Genomic DNA, 20,425 nt, shown 5'->3' with positions numbered 1-20,425 from the left:
TGGACTATGGATTATTTTAACTGTATGTCCCATGGGGTATTACTACAATTTTAGCAAACCCTCCTACCTATATAACTTTTCTTCTCTGCTTTCCCACCTTAAAATATCTACCAGTTGTACACTTTTAAATGTTCAATAGGTAATTGATTATGTTGAACTATGGAAAAGACTGAGGTTAGCTACATAGATCATATTAGCTACATACATACATACTCATCTCTGTAGAGATCATAGTTGAACCCATAAGAGCTGATGAGATTACCAAGAAAGAGTGGAGGAAGAAGACAACTCAGGTCAGACTTCTGAAGAACACTTACAGTTAGGAGGGAAAATCTGGGTAGTGCTCTAGCAAATAAGAAGAAAGTATTTGGTAGAAACTGAACCAGGAAATAATAATTTCACAAAACCTGTAGAGGAGAAAATATTAGATGCAATAGATGAATCTTATAAGAAAGTGAAATCACAATCATTAAGGGTAATCCCTTTGAATATACCAAAAATGGGTTTTTAAAGGTCAGCTGTTTATGTATATACATATGCACATCTCTTAATTAGAACATTGCAGTAACATTGTCCACTGTAATATATATTATTATATCTAAATATGCTTGCTTAAGGCCCCCTTTTAAGAAATGTAAGCATTCATTAACATGTGATTTAGTAAAAACATGCTTATAAATCCCATTGACATCATTATAGTAACATTTAATTGGTCAAGAATGTCCCAATTTGGCTTAGCCCTACCTGATCCAAAATTATATTATAAAGCATCAGTCATCAAAACTGTCTGGTATTGGCTAAGAAATAGAGTGGTAGACCAGTGGAATAGACTAGGTGCAATAGCAGGAAATGATTATAGTATTCTACTGTTTGATAAATCCAAAGAGTCCAACTTTTGGGATAAAAACTCTCTCTTTCATAAAAACTGTTGGGAAAAAAAACTTAGATTAGACCAACACCTCACACCCTATACCAAGATAAGATCCAAATGGATACAGGATTTAGACATAAAAAACAATACTATAAGCAAATTACAAGATCAAGGACTAGTTTACCTGTCAGATCTATGAAAAGGGAAGCAGTTTATGACTAAGGAAGAGATGGAGAACATCACTAAAAACAAACTAGTGATTTTGATTACATTAAATTAAAAAGCTTTTGCACATACAAAACCACCGTAACCAAGATCAAAAGAAATGTAGTAAACTGGGAAACAGTCTTTACAACTAATGTTTCTGATGAAGGACTCATTTCTAAAATATACAGAGAACTGATTCATATTTTAAAAAAAAAAGCCATTCCCCAATTGACAAATGGTCAAAGGATATGCAAAGACAATTTACAGATGGGGAGATCAAAGCAATCCATAGTCATATGAAAAATTGTTCTAAATCATTACTTATTAGAGGAAATGCAAATTAAAGCTTCTCTGAGGTACCATCTCACACCTCTCAGACTAGCCAATATGACCAGAAAGGATAATGATCATTGTTGGAAGGGTTGTGGGAAATCTGGGACACTATTACATTGTTGGTGGAGCTGTGAACTCATCCAACCTTTCTGGAGAGAAATTTGGAACTATGCCCAGAGGGCAACAAAAATATGCATACCCTATGATGCAGCAATACCACTGCTGGGTCTATACCCTGAAGAGATGATGAAAAGGGTAAAAACATCACTTGTGCAAAAATATTCATAGCAGCTCTCTTTGTAGTAGCAAAGAATTAGAAATTAAGTAAATGTCCTTCAATTGGGTAATGGCTTAGCAAACTGTGGTATATGTATATCACAGAACACTATTGTTCAAGTAAAAACCAGGAGGGATGGGAATTCAGGGAAGCCTGGAGGGATTTGCATGAACTCATGCTGAGTGAGATGAGCAATAGCAGAAAAACATTGTACAACCTAACAGCAACATGGGGGGTGATAATCAACCTTGATGGTCTTGCTCATTCCATCAGTGCAACAATCAGGGACAAATTGGGGCTGTCTGCAATGGTGAATACTATCTGTATGCAGAGAAACAACTGTGGAGTATGAACAAAGACCAAGGACTAGTAACTTTGACTTAGGGGGAAAAAACCTGATATCTTATTGTCCGATCTTGTTATCTCTTATACTTTTATGAGGTTTATTACTTAAGGATATGATTTCTCTCTCATCACATTCAATTTGGATCAATGTATACCATGGAAACAATGCAAAGACTAGCAAATTGCCTTCTGTGGGGGTGGGGAGAGGGAAGTATAATTAGGGAGAAAATTGTAAAACTCAAAATAAATAAAATCTTTAATAAATAGAAAGAACACACACAAAAAAAGAATGTCCCTATTTGCTGTATTTGGAAGAACTGATCCTATTCAAAGAATAATGACAGAATTACTATCTATATTTAGTCATTTGTGAAAGGAAAAAATCACCTAGTAAAAAAGGAAAATATTTTAAAACTGAAATTCATATGTAAAAGTAAATTAGAATGATTTTTTAAAATCCCTTGTAAGCTCCAAAATAGCTGAATCCATTATGATTTTAAAAACAGTAATAAACAATATATTGCTTGTATGTCAAATCCTTGTAATTATGAAATTTTTGTTATTTTTGAAGTCTTATTATTTTAAAATTTATCTTAAATTGTATAAGATTTGTATCTCATTATTTCTTAAATTGTATAAGATTTAATATAAGATTTCACAAATTAAGTCATAAGATGTATGAGATGTTAATTTCTATTTCTATAAACTCACATATCCCCCATTATTATTCACATAAAACAACTGTTCTCCCCAAAATTTATCAAAATCATGTCTTCAGCATACATTTTAAAAACTGAACCCCCAAAACCCAAAATCATTCAGAACAAATGTCATGTGCATTTTATTTTAACACAGTGCTTGGGAAATAGAAGGCATTTAATAAATGTTTATTGATTGACTGACTAGAAGTTTGGTATGCTTTCTTGAAACCAGTATTAACAAAGCTCAAAAGTAAAGTGAGACTATAAATGTTCTCTTATACCAGATATTCAGAAAACTATACAAAAACATATATTCCTACATCTTGGCTTTCAGGTATTTTTTATATTGATTTGAAGATCAAAATGATAATTTTGACTCAGGTGTTCTATTGAATGTAGATTGATTGTTGTTTCTAGAATATTTCATGGCCATTTAATATTGGCTTTGAATGTTAAAAGGCATTGTAACCTGATGATGGTCATGGTTGTTAATGGTTTATATTAGCTGGAAGCTATAAAATCATCCAAAGACTCTGTTAGTGTTAGAATAATAATTTACCAAGACAATTACCACATGCTGAAATTTTTTTGCAGTGCTAATTCAGTATTATTAATAATGAATAAAATTGCACTTTTTCAGGTTGCTAGGGGCAGTAGGGAATTATTTCAATGAATATTTCAGCACATTATTTTAATCATAGCTCCACAAAATTCAAGTGGGCAATATTTTATACTTCTAAGTTCAGTCTACTCAGGGACCATAGTCATTAAATTGCAAACTATTTGCACTGAGGTCTATCCTATGATTTACAAGCCTTGTTAAAACACTATAAAAACAAAACAGGTTATGCCATTAATACTGGTAATTTGATGCTGCATTTTTTATTGAACTCATACTGATTATGTTTTTAGTAGTAATGAGTGCATTTTGAAGAAGACAAGAGTTGAATGTTTTAATGCCAAAATAGCAGAATAAGCTTTTTAAAAAATTTGCACACAAATGTTTGTACAATGTATTTGAAAAATTTTCACATCTGACTATTGAAAAAAAAATAGAAAAACCTAAAATAGTATTTTTCACATTATTTATTCTTATAAATATCATGTTTAATTTGTTGTGGGATTTCATTTCCACTTTCTAGCCAACTGCATGATTTCTGGCGCTTAGATTATTGGGAAGATGATCTGCGTAGACGGAGAAGATTTGTTCGCAATGCATTTGGTTCTACTCACGCTGAAGCCTTGCTTAAAGCTGCCACAGAATATGGTTAGTACTTACATCTATGGTGTAAAAATGTTTCACTTTGTTTATATACTTAACTGTGGTTGAGGATTTATAATTTCTTTGGCATTAGCAAATTTTCTGTAACCAGTCAGAAATGACAGATTTTTCCCCATCTTTACTTTTCTTCAGTTTTGGGTCTAGCATCAAAACCTCTGTACTTCAACTCAGAAATTCTCTGTCTGAAGCATTTTTCTTTGATAAGTTAAAAGAATTAACATAGTTGATTTTTATCAAATTTCATCAGTGCCTCTTTTACAGCCTGAGAAACTAAAGCAGAGAAAAACAGTGTTTTATACATTGCAAGTTCATGTTACCATTACAAGCCCACCCACTGTGGCAGAATATGTACTCATAATTGCCTGGTCAAAAATCTTGAATAGGCTTGTATCATCTGATCATCAGACCTATTTTTAATGTTATCATAAACTTAGATTAGATATATTCACCCATTCAGGAGAAATACATTTCTATCTCTCATTTCTATTTTTATGCAAGTATCCCATGTACCTTCAGTATACAGTAAATACAATGTTATTGCTTTATTTGTGCTTACATTCACTTTTTTGTGTTTTTCCTTTTGTGTCAGCTTTCATTTATTTGATGATGTTAGAACTTTTTGAGGGCAGTACTATTTTACTTTCTTTGTATTATCAGTACCTACCAAAGTATCTTTTTCATTGTAACACTTAAAGACTTGCTGAATCTAGGGTAGGATAACATATTAAATGGAGCATTTGTTTGTAAATTAAATCACAGGATGTATTTGATACAAAAGCATTTATATCCTTAATAGAATTGCATGGTAATAGTTACTTGTAATAAAAAATGCTTAACAAAATGTACAGTTTATAAAATTAGCCTAATATAGTGTTCAGGCAAGTAACTTATTTAATAGGCATCAAAGCATCAATAATATCCTAGTTAAGTTAAAAATTATAAGTCATTTATTATTCCTATTTTAGAATTTAGGAGAATTTGTGCTATTTGTCTATTTAAAGAGTTTTTTTAAGAAATTGAATAGCAAGACAGTATTGCAAGGGATATGTTTAAACAACTTAAGGGATCAATTTTAAAGTATTTAATCTTAGGAATTATCTAAAAAGTCACCATTATGGTGTTTTTTAATTATCTTTTTTGTACAGTTCGTCTTCATTTCTTCTCTAGTAGTATATGTACCTAGAGTACCTCCAGTCTCCCTTTTGTCCATCTTCCATATCCCTACCAAAGCATTTTACCTAAATTTTAGATGTGGCATGTTATTCCTCAACTTAATAGACTTAATAGACCCCACGGACTTTATTATTCATTGGTTTATGTATTTTTTTCACATTACTACAATAATCTTGTTGGAAAAGTAAAGATAACCTCTTCTTCCTCCCACAAAGATAGAGAACCCTCAAGAAAAAATAAAGTGAAAGGGAAAAAAAAAAACACGATCCCATCAACTCTGTCTTTGAGATGGATCTCATTCTTTATTATAAGTCCATAAGAGAAGTTACTTCATTATTTTTTCCCCCACAGCTAGTTCTATTTCCTCATTCTTATTCCTCCCCACCCCCATTTATTCTATTCTCTCTCTCCTTTCACCCTGTCCCTCCTCAGAAATGTGTTATATCTGACTACCCTTTCCATGATGTTGCCACTCTTCTATCACCTAATCTCCCCCGCCGGTCTCCTTTCTCCCTTTCCTCTCCTGTTTTCCTCTAAGGTAAGAAATACACACTATTGAGTGTGTATATTATTTTCTCTGAGTCACTTCCAATGAGAGTGAAGGCTCACACATTCCCCCTCACTTCCCCCCCCCCCCACCTTCCACTCCATTGCAAAAGCTTTTCCTTGCTTCTTTTACATGAAATATCATAGCCCATTCTACATCTCTTTTCCCTCTCTCCCAATACATTCTTTTATCTCCCATTAACTCCATCTTTATAATATATTATGCCTTCATATTTAGCTCCCTCCTATGCCTTATCTATATATGCTCCTTTTAACTGCTCTAATAAATGAAAAGCATCATGAGTTATCATTATCATCTTCCCATGCAGGAATACACACAGTTCTTCAGCATCATTAAATCCCATATGATTTGTCCTTCCCATTCACATTCTCTGTGTTTCACCTGAGTCATGTACTTGAAGATCAAACTTTCTGTTCAGCTCTGGTCATTTCAATAGAAAAGTTTGAAAGTCCCCTGTTTCATTGAATGGTCATTTATCCCCAAAAAGAGTATGCTCAGTTTCTAGGTAGTTGATTCTTGGTTGTAATTCAAGCTCTTTTGCCTTCTGGAATGTCATATTCCAAGCCTAACAAGCCCTTAAATAAGATGCTGCTAAATCCTGTGTAATCCTGACTGTAGCACAATATTTGAATTTTTTCTTTCTGGCTGCTTGTAATATTTTTCTTTGACTTAGGAGCTCTGGAATTTGGTTATAATATTCCTGGAAATTCCTGTTTATTGACTTTAGAATCAAATATAAGCTCCTCAGTTTGATTCATAATTTCCCTTTCTATCTTTGTTGTACCCTACTTCCTTTCATTATCCTTGCTGCATCGCCTAGTTCCAAATATGTGTACTACCCTTCTCCCATACCTAGGAAGCCTCCCCTCCAGCTCATGGAATCCCTTGTTTCTTTCACAGCTCTTCTCAAGGACCATCTCCTTCATTTACCCTTTCCTGATACTCTTCCTGATAATAGTACCTTTCCACAAAGGTGTATTGATTTTAGATACTTAATGTTCATACAAAAAGCATCTTACTGATTTTGCCGATAATTGGAGTTTCTTTCTCTATTTTTCTTTGTAGCACAGAGTAGTGTGTGCCTGACATACTTAACCATTTTTTAAATGCTTGTTAACTTAAATTCCATAATTTAAACTTTTAAATAATTTATGCTAGATTTCATTCTCAATGAAATACAAAAATTATATTATAGATTATTCAATAAAATTAAACAAATATCAAACACCTACTATGTAGAAGCTACTGCACCAGGTTTTAAGAATACAGGGTAACACAGGCACAGACTTTGTCCTCCAAAACTTTATAACCCAAAAGGGGGAGGATTAAACATCACACAAAGCTAAGTTATATGACAAAATATAATAAATGCTTATAGTTATGAGAATTTTAAGGGAGCAGTTCATTTTATGCAATTACAAATTTGTAAGGGACCTTAGAGATCATCTAGTCAAACATCCACCTAAACCAAAATTCCCTGCTCAACTTCATATCTGATTTCCCCTAAAAAAAAATATACACAAAAACATATACTTTTAAACAAAGATTCCTTGTATAACTTTCCTAACATTTGTTTGATCATGTAGCCTTACCTATAATTAATAATATTCATAATATAGTTGATATTTACATAACATATGCAAACATATGTTTGCAAAGTAACATATTTTACCATATAATTTGATATAATAAATCTGAGAGGTATATGCTCCTGTTATCTCCAAATTACAGATAAGTAAGCTGAAATTAATGGAAGTTAAGTAAATAGGCCAGGATCCCAGAGATAGTAAATATCTAAGGCAGATTTTGAAATAAGGCCTTCTGGCTTCAAAGTTTAGCCTTCTCTCTAGTAAATCAAACTGCCTTTTTGAAGGCTTCTGATTCCAGGTAGCTTATCACCTCTCAAGATACTTCATTTTACCATTTTTCATGACCAAGAGTTTTAGGAGATTCTTCTTTATATGAAGCCAAAACTACCATTAGAAAATATCAACAGAGGGAATCAGAAATGTTATGCCTCAAATTTAGCAAGGAAACTCTGGAACAGTTTTAGCCAGGAGATGAACCAACATATTATAAGTAATTCAAGGTTAGTGAGCAGAGGCAGCAAGGCAAAAGAGGACCTTAGAACACAGTGGTATGCATACTTATATTTGATATCCTTTTCAGGAATGATAAGCATTGGTGTGTTGATAAATGTTTAACAACTGACTCCATCTCCCCTCCTCAAAAAAGGTATACACAATGCACTTTTAACTTTAATCTATTAGCATTTTTTCTCATCACTTTCATAAGTCTAGGCAATCAACAAAACATAAATCAAGCCCTAATTTTTAGTTTGCTGACTTCCAAGGAATAAATACTCATACTGAAAGATATAAATACACTGAAAATTTTGCAATCTAACTCTAACATTCTCCTGGTTCTAGGGTACCCTGAGAATATATAATCCTACCATTATAGTTAATATTGCCCTCATCAGTTAATTTACCCTCATTTATCAGACAGTAGGCACAATTAACTCATAACAAAGGCTTTTAATAATCTGACCTAGAAAAAAAAACAGTAGCCCACAAAACTAGAAACATACTTTCCCCCAAATACACAACACATCCATAAAAAAAAAGAGGGCAGATTTGAAATAGTAATGAGATATATGTGTAGGGTTACCTAAAAACAAAGATAACTCCCTCTTCTGGTACTACAGGACCTATCTCCTCTTTCTCCTCCCAAAGTCCCTCTGAATTGCCAGGGTCTGCCCCTCTCCATAGACCAGCTTCTCTCTGGCCAGGACTATTTCTCCCTTCAAAGTGTGCTCAGCCCTCCTTAAGGTGCTAAGAATGTTGTGTTTTCAGTTCTAGTGAGCTCAGCTTTTTAAGGGGCCATCAGGAGTTTGGCTAATTTTAACATAACCAAATGACCAGACTCCCTTCCTAATAAAATCAAGGAAAGATCTTTCCTATTTCCTAAAGGCATGATCTTATATCAGCCTAGCCTAGCCTGATTACTTTAAAGAAAGGAGTGAAAGAGAAATCAGTTGATGGAGAGACTAATTATTGCTCTTCCTGTAAGGAAGGAATAATATGAGGAGAAAAATAACTCCAAAATCTGAGGAAATTTCCAGAAGGAATTAAAATCTATCATGTTGCCTCTGGAACTTAGATCTTTACAGATGTTAGAATTTATATTCAACTCTGCAAACATTTAAGTAGGCTGAATGGCAATGAGTAGTAAATACAAAACAGGCCTCAGATTAATAAAGAGGTGGTTCAAGGCCTACCTCTGACTTTCATTGGCTGTGAGGGACAGCTAGGTGGTACAGTGGATAGAGCACTTGCCTTAAAATCAGGAAGACCAAAGTTCGAATCCAGCCTCAGATACTTGCATGAGTCACTTCATCCTGACTGCCTCATATCCAGGGTCATCTCCAGTCATCCTGATTCATTTCTGACCAATGGACTCAGATGACTCTGGAGGAGAAAGTGAGACTACTGACTTAGCACAGTACTCCCTTACTCAAATCCAGTTCATATGCTTTGTCATGGCATCACCTCCCTGATGTCATGGGTCTTCATTAGATCCTGTAAAGTCACCAAATCACTCAATGCCTCAGGCAGTTATCTAAGACTTAAGTTTAGAGACAATATCCTCATTGGCAGAGAAAGTTCATTAGAGCCAGTTTAAAATGAAAAAGGAATAAGATTGGGCTAGTTCTGGGAATAGTTACAAAAAGTGGCATAATATATGTTTTCAAGAGGTGTATAGTCTAATTACATAAGAAGTTTTATATACTACTGCATTTCAGATTTTGTGTCTGAAGTGACAGTGACAAAAAATTTTGTCAACAACAAAAATTCTAGAACCATTTTTTAAAAATAAAGTAACCCTCCTTTTCTGTTGAATATATTTCACTCAGTGGTCCTGTCTTTCTTGATTTTGAATAAGTTGTATAAAGCCTCAGAGAACTGTGTGAAATTGTTTAAGATAGACTATTTACATAGTCATAAATCTACTTTATAAAGCAAGCCCCAAATGGGACTTACTACATTTGTCAGTGATTTCCAGTCATTAGTATCCATCAGGTAGCAAGAGAAGGACCCTAGGTTAGAGTAAAATAGATCACACAACTTTGACTTTCTTAATGTGACTGAATCCTCCATTAAAATGGCTTAAGCTGTTTCCCCTCTCTTCCTTTTTAAAGCATTTTACCCTGTTATGTTTAAAGCTTGTTAAGAAGGAATCAGAATTTCTGACTATGAACTAAATGACAGTAACATTAGTAACCCTTCCCTTTTGACAGCATTAAGAGAGAGGTTTTGATAAGTTTCCTGTTAAAGATGAAATAGTAAGCTGAAGCTTTGTAAGTAAAATTTTAAAGTTATATAATAGATTTCTATCTTATATTTACTTTTCAGATATTTATTTTAGATTACAGTATTAAAAACTTTTAGTTGATTTCTTTCTGTAAGAAAATAGCTTAGGCAATGGTGGGGTTATTAAATTCCTCTCTTCAATACTAATTAGTTTAATAATTTATGAGGTTGTCAAGTAAGCAAGATTTGGGGTGATTTGATGTACTTTCTGCCTCCAGTCTTAGAATGTGAATAATAAAAAGCTAGAGACCTGTAATTCTTTTCGTGATATTTAATTTTTCCTTTTTTTAAACCAATAATATTTATATGTTCTCTAAATAAATGCTATAAAGTACTAATTTATTTGAATACAGAGAATTTCAAAGTATAGAGGACAAGAAGAATATGAGAAGAAACAAGTTTTAATTTCCATTTAGCAAATTAACTGAGAAAATTATTTTGAAAGAATTTTTGGTAGTCATTGTATAGTGAAATTGAATCTAGCTTAGGAAGTCTCAGTAAAGATGTTTATTCAGTTATCAATAAGAGCTTGAAAAGTTTCTCCTAAATTTTGGTAAACTATGTTGACTGTCAGGTGTCATTTGAGCTTTTATTTCTTCCCTATGTTGTTACAGTGAAACAATGTTATTAAGACTCCCCCCCCAAAATAGCAAGCATCCTCCTTGTTTGTGATCAGAGTCATCAATTTAAATAGGTTTGATCAGGCATTACAGGAGAGGACTAGTAACTTTTACAGGAGAGAAAATAAAAGACGCAATGATGGCAAAGTTAATCAGTCGTTTCTTTGACAATAAATAATGAGATATGCTGAGGCCTGCAGATGAGAACATTTTTAGGTTCCTCAGAGATGAGTATGTTTAACACCTGATTTATCTGAGGTTGTGAAACCATCAAAAAATGACCTTGATGAGTAAAAGGCTCCTGTATAATAGATTTAAAATTAAATATATATTGATGGTGTGTGTGTATATGTGTATAAATATATGTATATATGTATGTATATATATATTCATATGTATGTCTACTCTAATAATGTAGTACTTTCAGTCAACATGGAATAAGAATTCTCTGCAACAAAAAAATTTGATTTGGTTATATATCTGTTTGAGAATGTAATATAAAAATTCAACTTCTCATAGTTATAAAGAAAAAAAAAGTTTGCAAGGTTACCCTGACACCTGTCAATCTTGTTTGCCCATTAAAAGTCATTTTTAATTTCAAGGGCTATAAAAATACACAAGCCAGTGCCTTTGTCCTCCCCTTCCCACCAAAGCTGTAGTCAAGCTGTTTTAAATCTGATATTCCTCTATCTTGACTAGAATATTTGATTGATTCATTTCAGTAAACTTAAAGTTGTTCTCAAATTTTAAAGTCATTCACCTTCAATTCTTCAATCACCAGCTAGCTAATGGTCTAGCAACATGTTTATTTAAAAGCTTCCTAGGCACTATGCCTAGACCATGGCAAGGCAAAGACAAAAACAAAAAAACATCTGTCCTCAAGGATTTTACATTCCATTAAGGAACAATATTCACACCTTATAGGAGGGAGTAGCCAAGAGTTCTAGACTTAGAATAAGGAATATTGGAACTAAATCCTATCTAACATATACTAGCAAGTCATTTAAATGCTCTAAGTCTCAGTTTTCATAGCTATAAAATGGAGCTAATGATAAACACATACTAAGGAAGGGCAGAGTGTGGGTCAAATAAGATACTATATGTCAAATTCTTTGCAAACCTTAACATGTTTCATAAATACTATTATTGTTATTACTTAGTAGATATACAAAATATTCAATGTCAATTCAAGAGAGTGGAGAGGTAAGCACTAAGAATTGTGGGGGAGGGGAATTAGCAAAATCATTTATGTGATTGAACCTCTCTCAGAAGGAAGAGACCAAGGAGAGGAGAGAGAACATGCTAGAAGTGACAAACAACCCTGAAAAGTAGACTATCATCTGTAGAGCAGATTGTTTGGAATGTAGAGGATATGTAGTAGAATAATAAGTAATAACCCTAGAAAAGTGAGGATCCAAGGATCTGATTTAGAACTAGAAGTGGGGGGCAGCTAGGTGGCACAGTGGATAGAGCACTGGCCTTGGAGTCAGGAGTACCTGGGTTCAAATCTGGCCTCAGACACTTAATAATTACCTAGCCGTGTGGCCTTGGGCAAGCCACCTAGCCCCATTGCCTTGAAAAATCTAAAAGAAAAAAAAAAGAACTAGAAGTGACTTCAGAGGCTTAGTTCTCTAATTCTGATGAATAGCAAGTTGTTCTTCAATATTACAACTTAAGAAATTGAGGCAAGCTGAGGTGAAGTGACTTGACCCAAGTTACACAGTTAGTAAGTGACTCCACTGAATCTGAACTCAGGTCTTTATAGCTCTATATTCAGCGCTGGAGTCATACAATGAAGGACTTAAAAGACCAAATACAAGAATTTATACTTGATCCTAGAGGCAAAAGGAAGCCACTGAAGCTCTTTGAGCATAGTTAAACCCATGATTTAGGAATATTATTTTGAAAGCTCTGGAATGGGTAGCCTCTTTATTTTCCCCAACCACAATAGAGAAAAAAAAATGCCACTTGGTCAAAATATTGTATCTTTTTTTTTCCATTTTTTTCCTCTTAGATCTCCTATTTTGTTTAATGTGTAACTGAAAAAAAAGGGATGAAATTGTAGTTTACATAACTCATTTCTTACTAAGTATCTAGGAAACTCCATGACCAATTTTCTCCTAGCAGAGCTACTTTTCCACTTAATTGTTAAAGAATAAAAGAAAAAACTCATGGGTCATTTAAATTCACCTAAGCAGTAGTTATCTGCTTTCATTCATCTTATAACATGTATAATGTGTAATATAATATGATTTATGTCTATAGAATTATGACAAGTATAAATAGATACATGAACAAGAAGTACATCTCAAAATACTAAAACTGGACGATACTACTGAAACTTGACATAAATTAACACAAATATAAGAATGTTCTACTTTATACTAAACATAGAACACTTTCTCCAATGAAGGAGGACAAACTGGGTATAAGAACTAAGGATTCAAGTAAATTTATTGATTTCTTAGAGAGCCATTAAAAATTATTCAAAGCAATAAGTATTTGGAATGTCAATTCTTTAAACTTTTGAAATTAAAAATGTTAGGTACACAGTTAGGTCCATATGAATCAGAAGGACTGATACTCTGTAATACATATTCATGGCCACTTCCTGGTTAATTTAATAATTAATACAACATCAGACAAGGAAGTTATGTGTAGGACAATCTAATAGATATCTGATATTTGGCAACTATATTCCATGTTGGTTCCAGGACTTGGAGCAACTCCAAATCAATCAGGCCTGGTCAGCCCAAAGATAAGATATTAGACAAGGAGCAGTTCAGAATTGACCAACCCAGGTTTGTTCCAGATGTGAGACTCCCTCTAGATGAGTAGCCTCAACTGCCTAAGAATCAAATAACATTTAGAAATAGATCAGCGGGGGGGGGGCGGGGGGGGGGGCGGTGGCTAGGTGGTGCAGTAGATAAAGGACCGGCCCTGGAGTCAGGAGTACCTGGGTTCAAATCTGGTCTCAGACACTTAATAATTACCTAGCTGTGTGGCCTTGGACAAGCCACTTAACCCCACTGCCTTGCCAAAAAACCTTAAAAAAAAAAGATCAGCAGGGTTAAAGTTAACCAACTTATTTCTTTTTCAATTCCAGTTTCACCTTTCCAATCCCATTGGCAATTTATCCCTTCCTTACTATTTTTCCTTTTTTCTTTTTCTTATTTCCCTTTTTGCTAATGTTTACTTTATTTTCCATTTTCCTTTCTTCTTTATTCCACAAATAACATAATATCCTTCATAACTGTTTAATCTTCTAGCCTCCAAAACCCTTCCTAATCCCATGAAGTCTTTATTTACCATGTAATATCTCAGCCATGAGTTGGTCTCTGCTACAAATGATTCTGCTCCTAAGTTGCTGCTCTCACAGAGGGACTGATATAAACCCTTGAGCTAAAAAGTAAGATAGAGAAATTGCATGTTTGTTTTTACGCTCAACTGTATATGTATCTGATTCTGTGTGTACTGTTTAGTCCTTTCTCATGACTCAAACTAGAGGGCTGATGCCAGTAAGCACTTGTTAGTAGGAGTGTTCCACATACATCCCTTCCTGCTGACATTCCTCCTTTCTGCATGTGGGAAGGCATCAATTTAGCATCACAAAACCCTCTTGGTTAAAATCCTACCTCTGTCAGATGTGCATTAGAAAGATTTCTGTATTTGGGATTAAAAGACCTGAATTTATATCTTGGATCTTTATAACTTGTGTGACAATGGATAGATATGGCATTATTCTCTGGGCTTCAATTTTCTTACCTATATAATAAGGGAATTGAAATAGGTGACCTTGAAGTTCCTTTTAAACACTAAATCTGTGATCCTATGATATTGAACCTTCACCAGCTGAATTAGATCTTCATTTTCTTTTCATATACCAATCTTCTAAATTTTAACAGGAAAAAAGATTATCTCTATGATAATTAAGAAGACTGATAGAAGTCATCCATCCCTGTCAGTTCCTTTCAAATATAGTTTTCAACTAGATGAAGATAGTGAAATATTCTCCATCTACTCTGTTCATTCTCCTTTGATCCTAGCAACCAACAAAAAACCAATAGGCCATACTAAGAACTGATAAACCTCTCAGTTTACACTATATATGAACTGACCTATAAATTGCTATTTTTAAAATGGATTCATTTTATTTTATGTGTAATTACTCAAGTTTAATATATTATTTGTATTTCTTATTATAGAACTTTAGAATTCATCTAGTCTAACCCATTCATTTCATATTTAGGGGATTGAATCATAGATCATCCTATATTATCTTCCACAAGTAAGAACTGTGATTTTATTTTTCAATATAATATATACTTGTTTTAAATATTTTCCTTAAAATTCTTTACTGGTTAGCTAATCAAAATACTACCAAAATAGCATTCAATCCTAAATGCAAAAAAATTCCATATTTGCTATCATATGTATTTCTTAAAAGCATGGTTTATCAAATTTCCTTTGAAATGCATAGAATGCATTTTTCTACATACACTCTATTAAGAAGATTATTGCATTAACATTTCATACTTATATAGTGCTACATTTAAATTCAATCATATTTTCTTTCAGCTTTTTTAATTACATTTTTCTATCGAAAACATTTGCTATTTATGAACATCCTTTTTTTTTGGTGGTCTGTCCTAAGAAATCTTGCTTACATATGAATATTTTGAATTAGAAATAAATGAAATTCCTTTTTTGCTGTCAGAACCAAATTGTAAAAATGCATTGCATGTCTTTGAAAAATCAGTATACTCTATTAGCAGACCTGTCAATATAAAAAGTGCATTCCATTTCCACCTCTTGCTCTAATAACCTTTTCTATGTTACTCTCAGGCAGTTCACATAATCAGAGTATATTGTCAGCTTACTGGAGTTGGGGAAGCATGAAATGAAAATCGTGTTAATATTGATCCTGTTCTTTTACTTGCAAGTGTCCTTGATGTCCTTTCCATTGAACAATAACTATTGGGATTAGGTATTTTTTTCTGTTGTTACTCAACCTTTAAAATTATTGCAATTATAACTGATCAACCTTTAAAATTTATTGCAATTATAACTGATATTCTGTTTACTACTTGGAATCACTGCTTTTTACATGGAATTTTAATTTGTGTGCAGGATATTAACATGCCCTTTTACTTAGACCATGGAAATTCAACCTTATTTTATACTTGCTATGTTGTAGTACACCTGAAGCAATGTTATACTGACTCTCCAGTCACATAGAAAACATTTTAGAAATTAATTTTGAGTTTAGAAGTGCTGGGATTATACTAGTGTTATTAAATTTGCATTTAACTTGATTTTGAGCAATTTTTAGTGATAAATAATATTTGCGAAGCAAATGCATCACAAATTTGAGGTTGGCTTTTAAAAATTTTAATGGTAATATAGATAATAACTATCCTGAATTATTTCATTCTAAGTCTATGTCAATTCATGTAACAAAGTGAGAATTTTTAGGCTGTTATCCAGTGATTTTGAACTAGAAAATACACTGTTGATAAATAAGTTAGGTTTTGATCCTCCCAGAATAGCTATCTATATTTATTAAATTACTCACCTGTGCTATAACTGAGTGGATACAAATGATATATTTCATTTCCTCTCTTTAAAAATGTTTACTTGAATTTATTGTTGCTTAAAATGCTCTAAATTGAAAATTAATTATATTGTATGAACTTTGGAAATCAGGTCCAGATTCAGGGAATAAACCATAAAAGAAAAGAAAAGATAACTGAAAGTTCTAGGCATTTTATTTCTGATGAGTATGGTATTTTTCCAGTGTAAAAAAAGTGAGATTATAGTTACAAAACAAAATGTATGTGTGTATGTGTTTATATATAAATATATATTTAAATATATTTAAATATAAATTATATGCATATATCTGGGAAAACCTGTGTGTATATGTGAAATGAAATATTTTGTTCGTATCTACTCAGTTATAGCACAGTTGAAAGTCTCAGTAGTTTAATGTATATACATACACATACATGTCTGTGTATATTTGGATATAGGCACCTAGCTGATACAGTGAATATTGTGCCAGACTTGAAGTTAGAAAGGCATATTTTCCTGAGTTTAGATCAGGCTTCAAATCACTTAACCCATTTGCCTCAATTTCTTCATCTGTAAAATAAACTAGAGAAGGAGTGCCAAACTACTCTAGAATTGACCAAGAAAACCTCAAATGGCATCATAAAGATTCAAAAACCACTGAAAACAACTAAACTCTGACATATATTTAGATATATGTATACACACACACATATTTATGTGTGTATATGAGGTGTATATATAAAATCCTATTCAATCCTTATAGCAATCCTGTAGGTAAAAACCATTATTTCCTTTTTATAGATAAAGAAACTGAGATACAACAATGTTAAGTTTATTGTCCATAGTTTAACAGCTAAGAAATTGTAGAATCAAAACTTGAAGCCAGATTTTTCTGCTTCTAGGTCCAGTAGTTTTACTACTGTATTATAATGTAAATTTAAGGGAATTGCATGATTTCTTTTTAAATTACTTATCGGTGAAGAAATATTATAGTGAAGTTGTGTAGGTTAAACTACTGGAGTTAGCAGCAACACTGATTTAACATACAAATCTTTTTGATACACAAGCTCTCATTTTAGCTTTGACCTAATAAGAATTATAAACTGCTTAATAATAAACTATTTAAGTGTTGTTCAAGTTTAAAATTTTTGATTCATGGAAATTTTGAATAGGATCATGCCATCACATATCAGGTAATTATTTTATTTTAGAATTAGTATTCCCAAATCCCTTGCTTTTAGTTGTCATTCAATATCAACTCCCATATTTTTTAACTTCTCTTGGTATTCGAACTGAATTATGTTTTATTTGAGGTAAACTATTTAGGTTTTAAATTAATTTGAATAGTTTTCTGTGATGCTGACTTTATTTTATCAAAATACTATATAGTTATAATGCAGTATATGAAAAAAAATCCTGTCCTTTCCAGTTGTTTTGAAATATTAGAGTTTCCTGATAGTCTCTTTAGGTAAAACTGATATGAGATTACTTTCCCATTCTTCAATGCCTTTCCAAAGATGAAATAAATTAAATAAAGTAGCTTATCTACTTATACTACTTATAAATATTGTGGGGGAAAGTAGTCTTTTTTTAACTTTTTTTCTTGATATTTGAGATATTAAGTAGATAGGATTAAAGTAATATTATCAAAATTAGTACTCTTCAGACTTACTTCATAATTAAATACCTAATTGCAAGTAATTAAGGCATTGCTAATTTTCTAAGTCAATTGTTAAAGAAAACCAATCTTTGCATATACATTATTTTATCTCTTTGCTTCAACATATCATTCCTTAGACCCTGAGCTCCTTGAGGAACAGAAAGTATCTTTTTTGCTTTTCTTTGTATCCTCAACACTTATCAGCACAATTCTTGAATTATAGTAGACACTTAATAATTACAAGTTGATTAAAATATCCCATGTTACTTAAACTAAACAATGTAGTTCTCATTAAATCCTTTCTAAATATATAATTTCCAAAATATGTTTATTGATAATCGTAATACTGTACATTCATATGGTGATTTACAATTTTTCCCATTTTTACAAATGTTATCTCAGGTAGTTTTCACAACATTTCTGTGAGCTAGGCAGGGAAGGTACATAGCATTATAGGTGGAGAAGCTAAAACTAAGTGAGATTCAAGAACTTTCCTAAAATCTTAGTAGAGGAAATTGTACAGTTTTGACAAGAATTCAGGTCTTCTCATTCCTAGGAGGTTTTAAAGTCGACATAAACTGAACACTTCAAATACTTAAGTATAGATTTACTAATTAATTTCAACATTATTCATGCAAAATAACGAGACTAATGCTCAAATGAAATTAATTTTTAGTAATTGATTCTTTTTTGTTTGTTTTTTTAGATTTTTTTCAAGGCAAATGGGGTTAAGTGGCTTGCCCAAGGCCACACAGCTAGGTAATTATTAAGTGTCTGAGACCGGATTTGAACCTAGGTACACCTGACTCCAAGGCCAGTCCTTTATCCACTACGCCACCTAGCCGCCCCTTTAGTAATTGATTCTTATAGAGATTATATAGATAACTCATTCATTGGAGTTTTTCAATGGTCTCCTAAGCACAGTAGCAACAGGATAATGAATTACATCTCAAAAAAAATATTTTTTTAATTTTTTTTTATTTTCAGTTCCAAATTCTCTCAATTCTTCTCTTACCCTTTGAGAGGTCAAGAAATCAGTAGATAGATAGATAGATAGATAGAATCATTCAAAAAATGTTTGTACATTACCCATGCAGAAGAGAAGGAGGGTTGGGGGCAGAGGGGAATTGAGCAAGAAAAATAGAGTCCATCAGTTCTCTTGCTGACAGGGGATAGTATTTTTATCATGAGTCCTTTGCATATCAGAATAAATTTAAAATATTCAGGTGGTTTAAAGGACACTAAGACTTCCTGGTGATAAACACTTGAAAGATATTTCTAATTTCAAATAATGCAATCACAGAATTTTAAAGCTGGAAGAAAAGTTTTCAAGTAGTTAATCAATCAGCAAGCATTGTCTGCCAAACCCTGTGCTAATTTCTAGGGATACAACCAACTTAGAGTTTAATGAAAGAGACTATATGTAAACCACTATGTGCAAACAGACTGATTCAGAGATAATTCATGAGGTAAGGATCTAACCTTCAGGTGCATCAGGAGGTGTGTCCTTAGCTAAGATTTGCAGGAAGTTAGGAGGTAGAGGTAAGGAAAGAGGAAGTTCCAAGCAAGGGAAATGCATGGAGTTGAGGTCCAGAGATGATGTCTAATACAAAGAACAAGTATCACTGGACCACAGAGTATGTGGGAAGCTTGAGGCAGATGTGTAATGTTAGAAGAGTAGAAAAGTAAGGAGTTAGATTATTTAAAGGATTTAAAAGCCAAATCGATGATTGATCCTGTAAGCAATAGGGAATCACTGGAGTTAATTGAATAGAAGATTGACATGGTATGTACAAGATGACTTATAAAAATCAGTTTGACACTTGAGTGGAAAATGAGCTGGAGTGGGGAGAGACTTGAGGCAGGGAAGCCATTCAGCAAGGTCTTGCAATAGTTCAAGTGTGAGGAAATAAAGGCTGCACCAAGGTGAGAACAGTGTTGCAGGAGAGAAACTGATATATACAAAAGATGTTGCAAAGGTCAAAATAGCAGGGACTGACAATGAATTTGATATGAGGGGTGAGAAAAAATGAGCAGAGGATAGTGGTGACATCAACAGGAACAATACCTAGAACATATCAAATGATTACAAGGAAATTAAGAAAGAAGGTGATTGGGGCAGGGTGTGGGGGGGTGGGAATAAAATGAGCTCAGCTTTGAATTTGTCAAATTTATGATATTTATGTTCATTTGACATATTCGTTTCAAAATGTCTAGTGTGCAGTTGGAGATGCAGTAATGGAGTGAGGAGAGATGTGAGCATTACTAGGCAAATAAATCTGAATGCCTGCATTGAAATGACAAATGAATCCCTGGAATTGATGAGCTTACCAAGTACAATAGTATAGGGGAGAAGAGAAGTGAACCCATTGCTATGGATGATGGATATGACCTAAAACTCTAGTTGAGGAGACTGAGGAAAGAACAGAAGAGAGGGAAGA

The 20,425-nt window shown here is 33.0% G+C and overlaps 1 protein-coding gene across 7 annotated transcripts in view; it reads left to right on the top strand.

The window, feature by feature from the left end:
* The window catches only part of NBEA (neurobeachin), a 796,125-nt gene that overhangs the window by 485,959 nt on the left and 289,741 nt on the right, over positions 1 to 20,425 (top strand). For all 7 annotated transcript variants that reach the window (XM_074216034.1, XM_074216037.1, XM_074216036.1 and 4 more), the window contains one exon: positions 3,877 to 4,001. In XM_074216034.1, coding sequence (XP_074072135.1) covers positions 3,877 to 4,001 — 125 coding nt within the window. The remainder of the gene's footprint in view (positions 1 to 3,876; positions 4,002 to 20,425) is intronic.

Source organism: Macrotis lagotis, chromosome 1 (genome assembly GCF_037893015.1).
Source record: "Macrotis lagotis isolate mMagLag1 chromosome 1, bilby.v1.9.chrom.fasta, whole genome shotgun sequence".
NCBI lineage: Eukaryota > Metazoa > Chordata > Mammalia > Peramelemorphia > Peramelidae > Macrotis > Macrotis lagotis.
The sequence above is the reverse complement of the archived record's forward strand: the minus strand, read 5'-3'. Positions and strand labels throughout refer to the sequence as shown.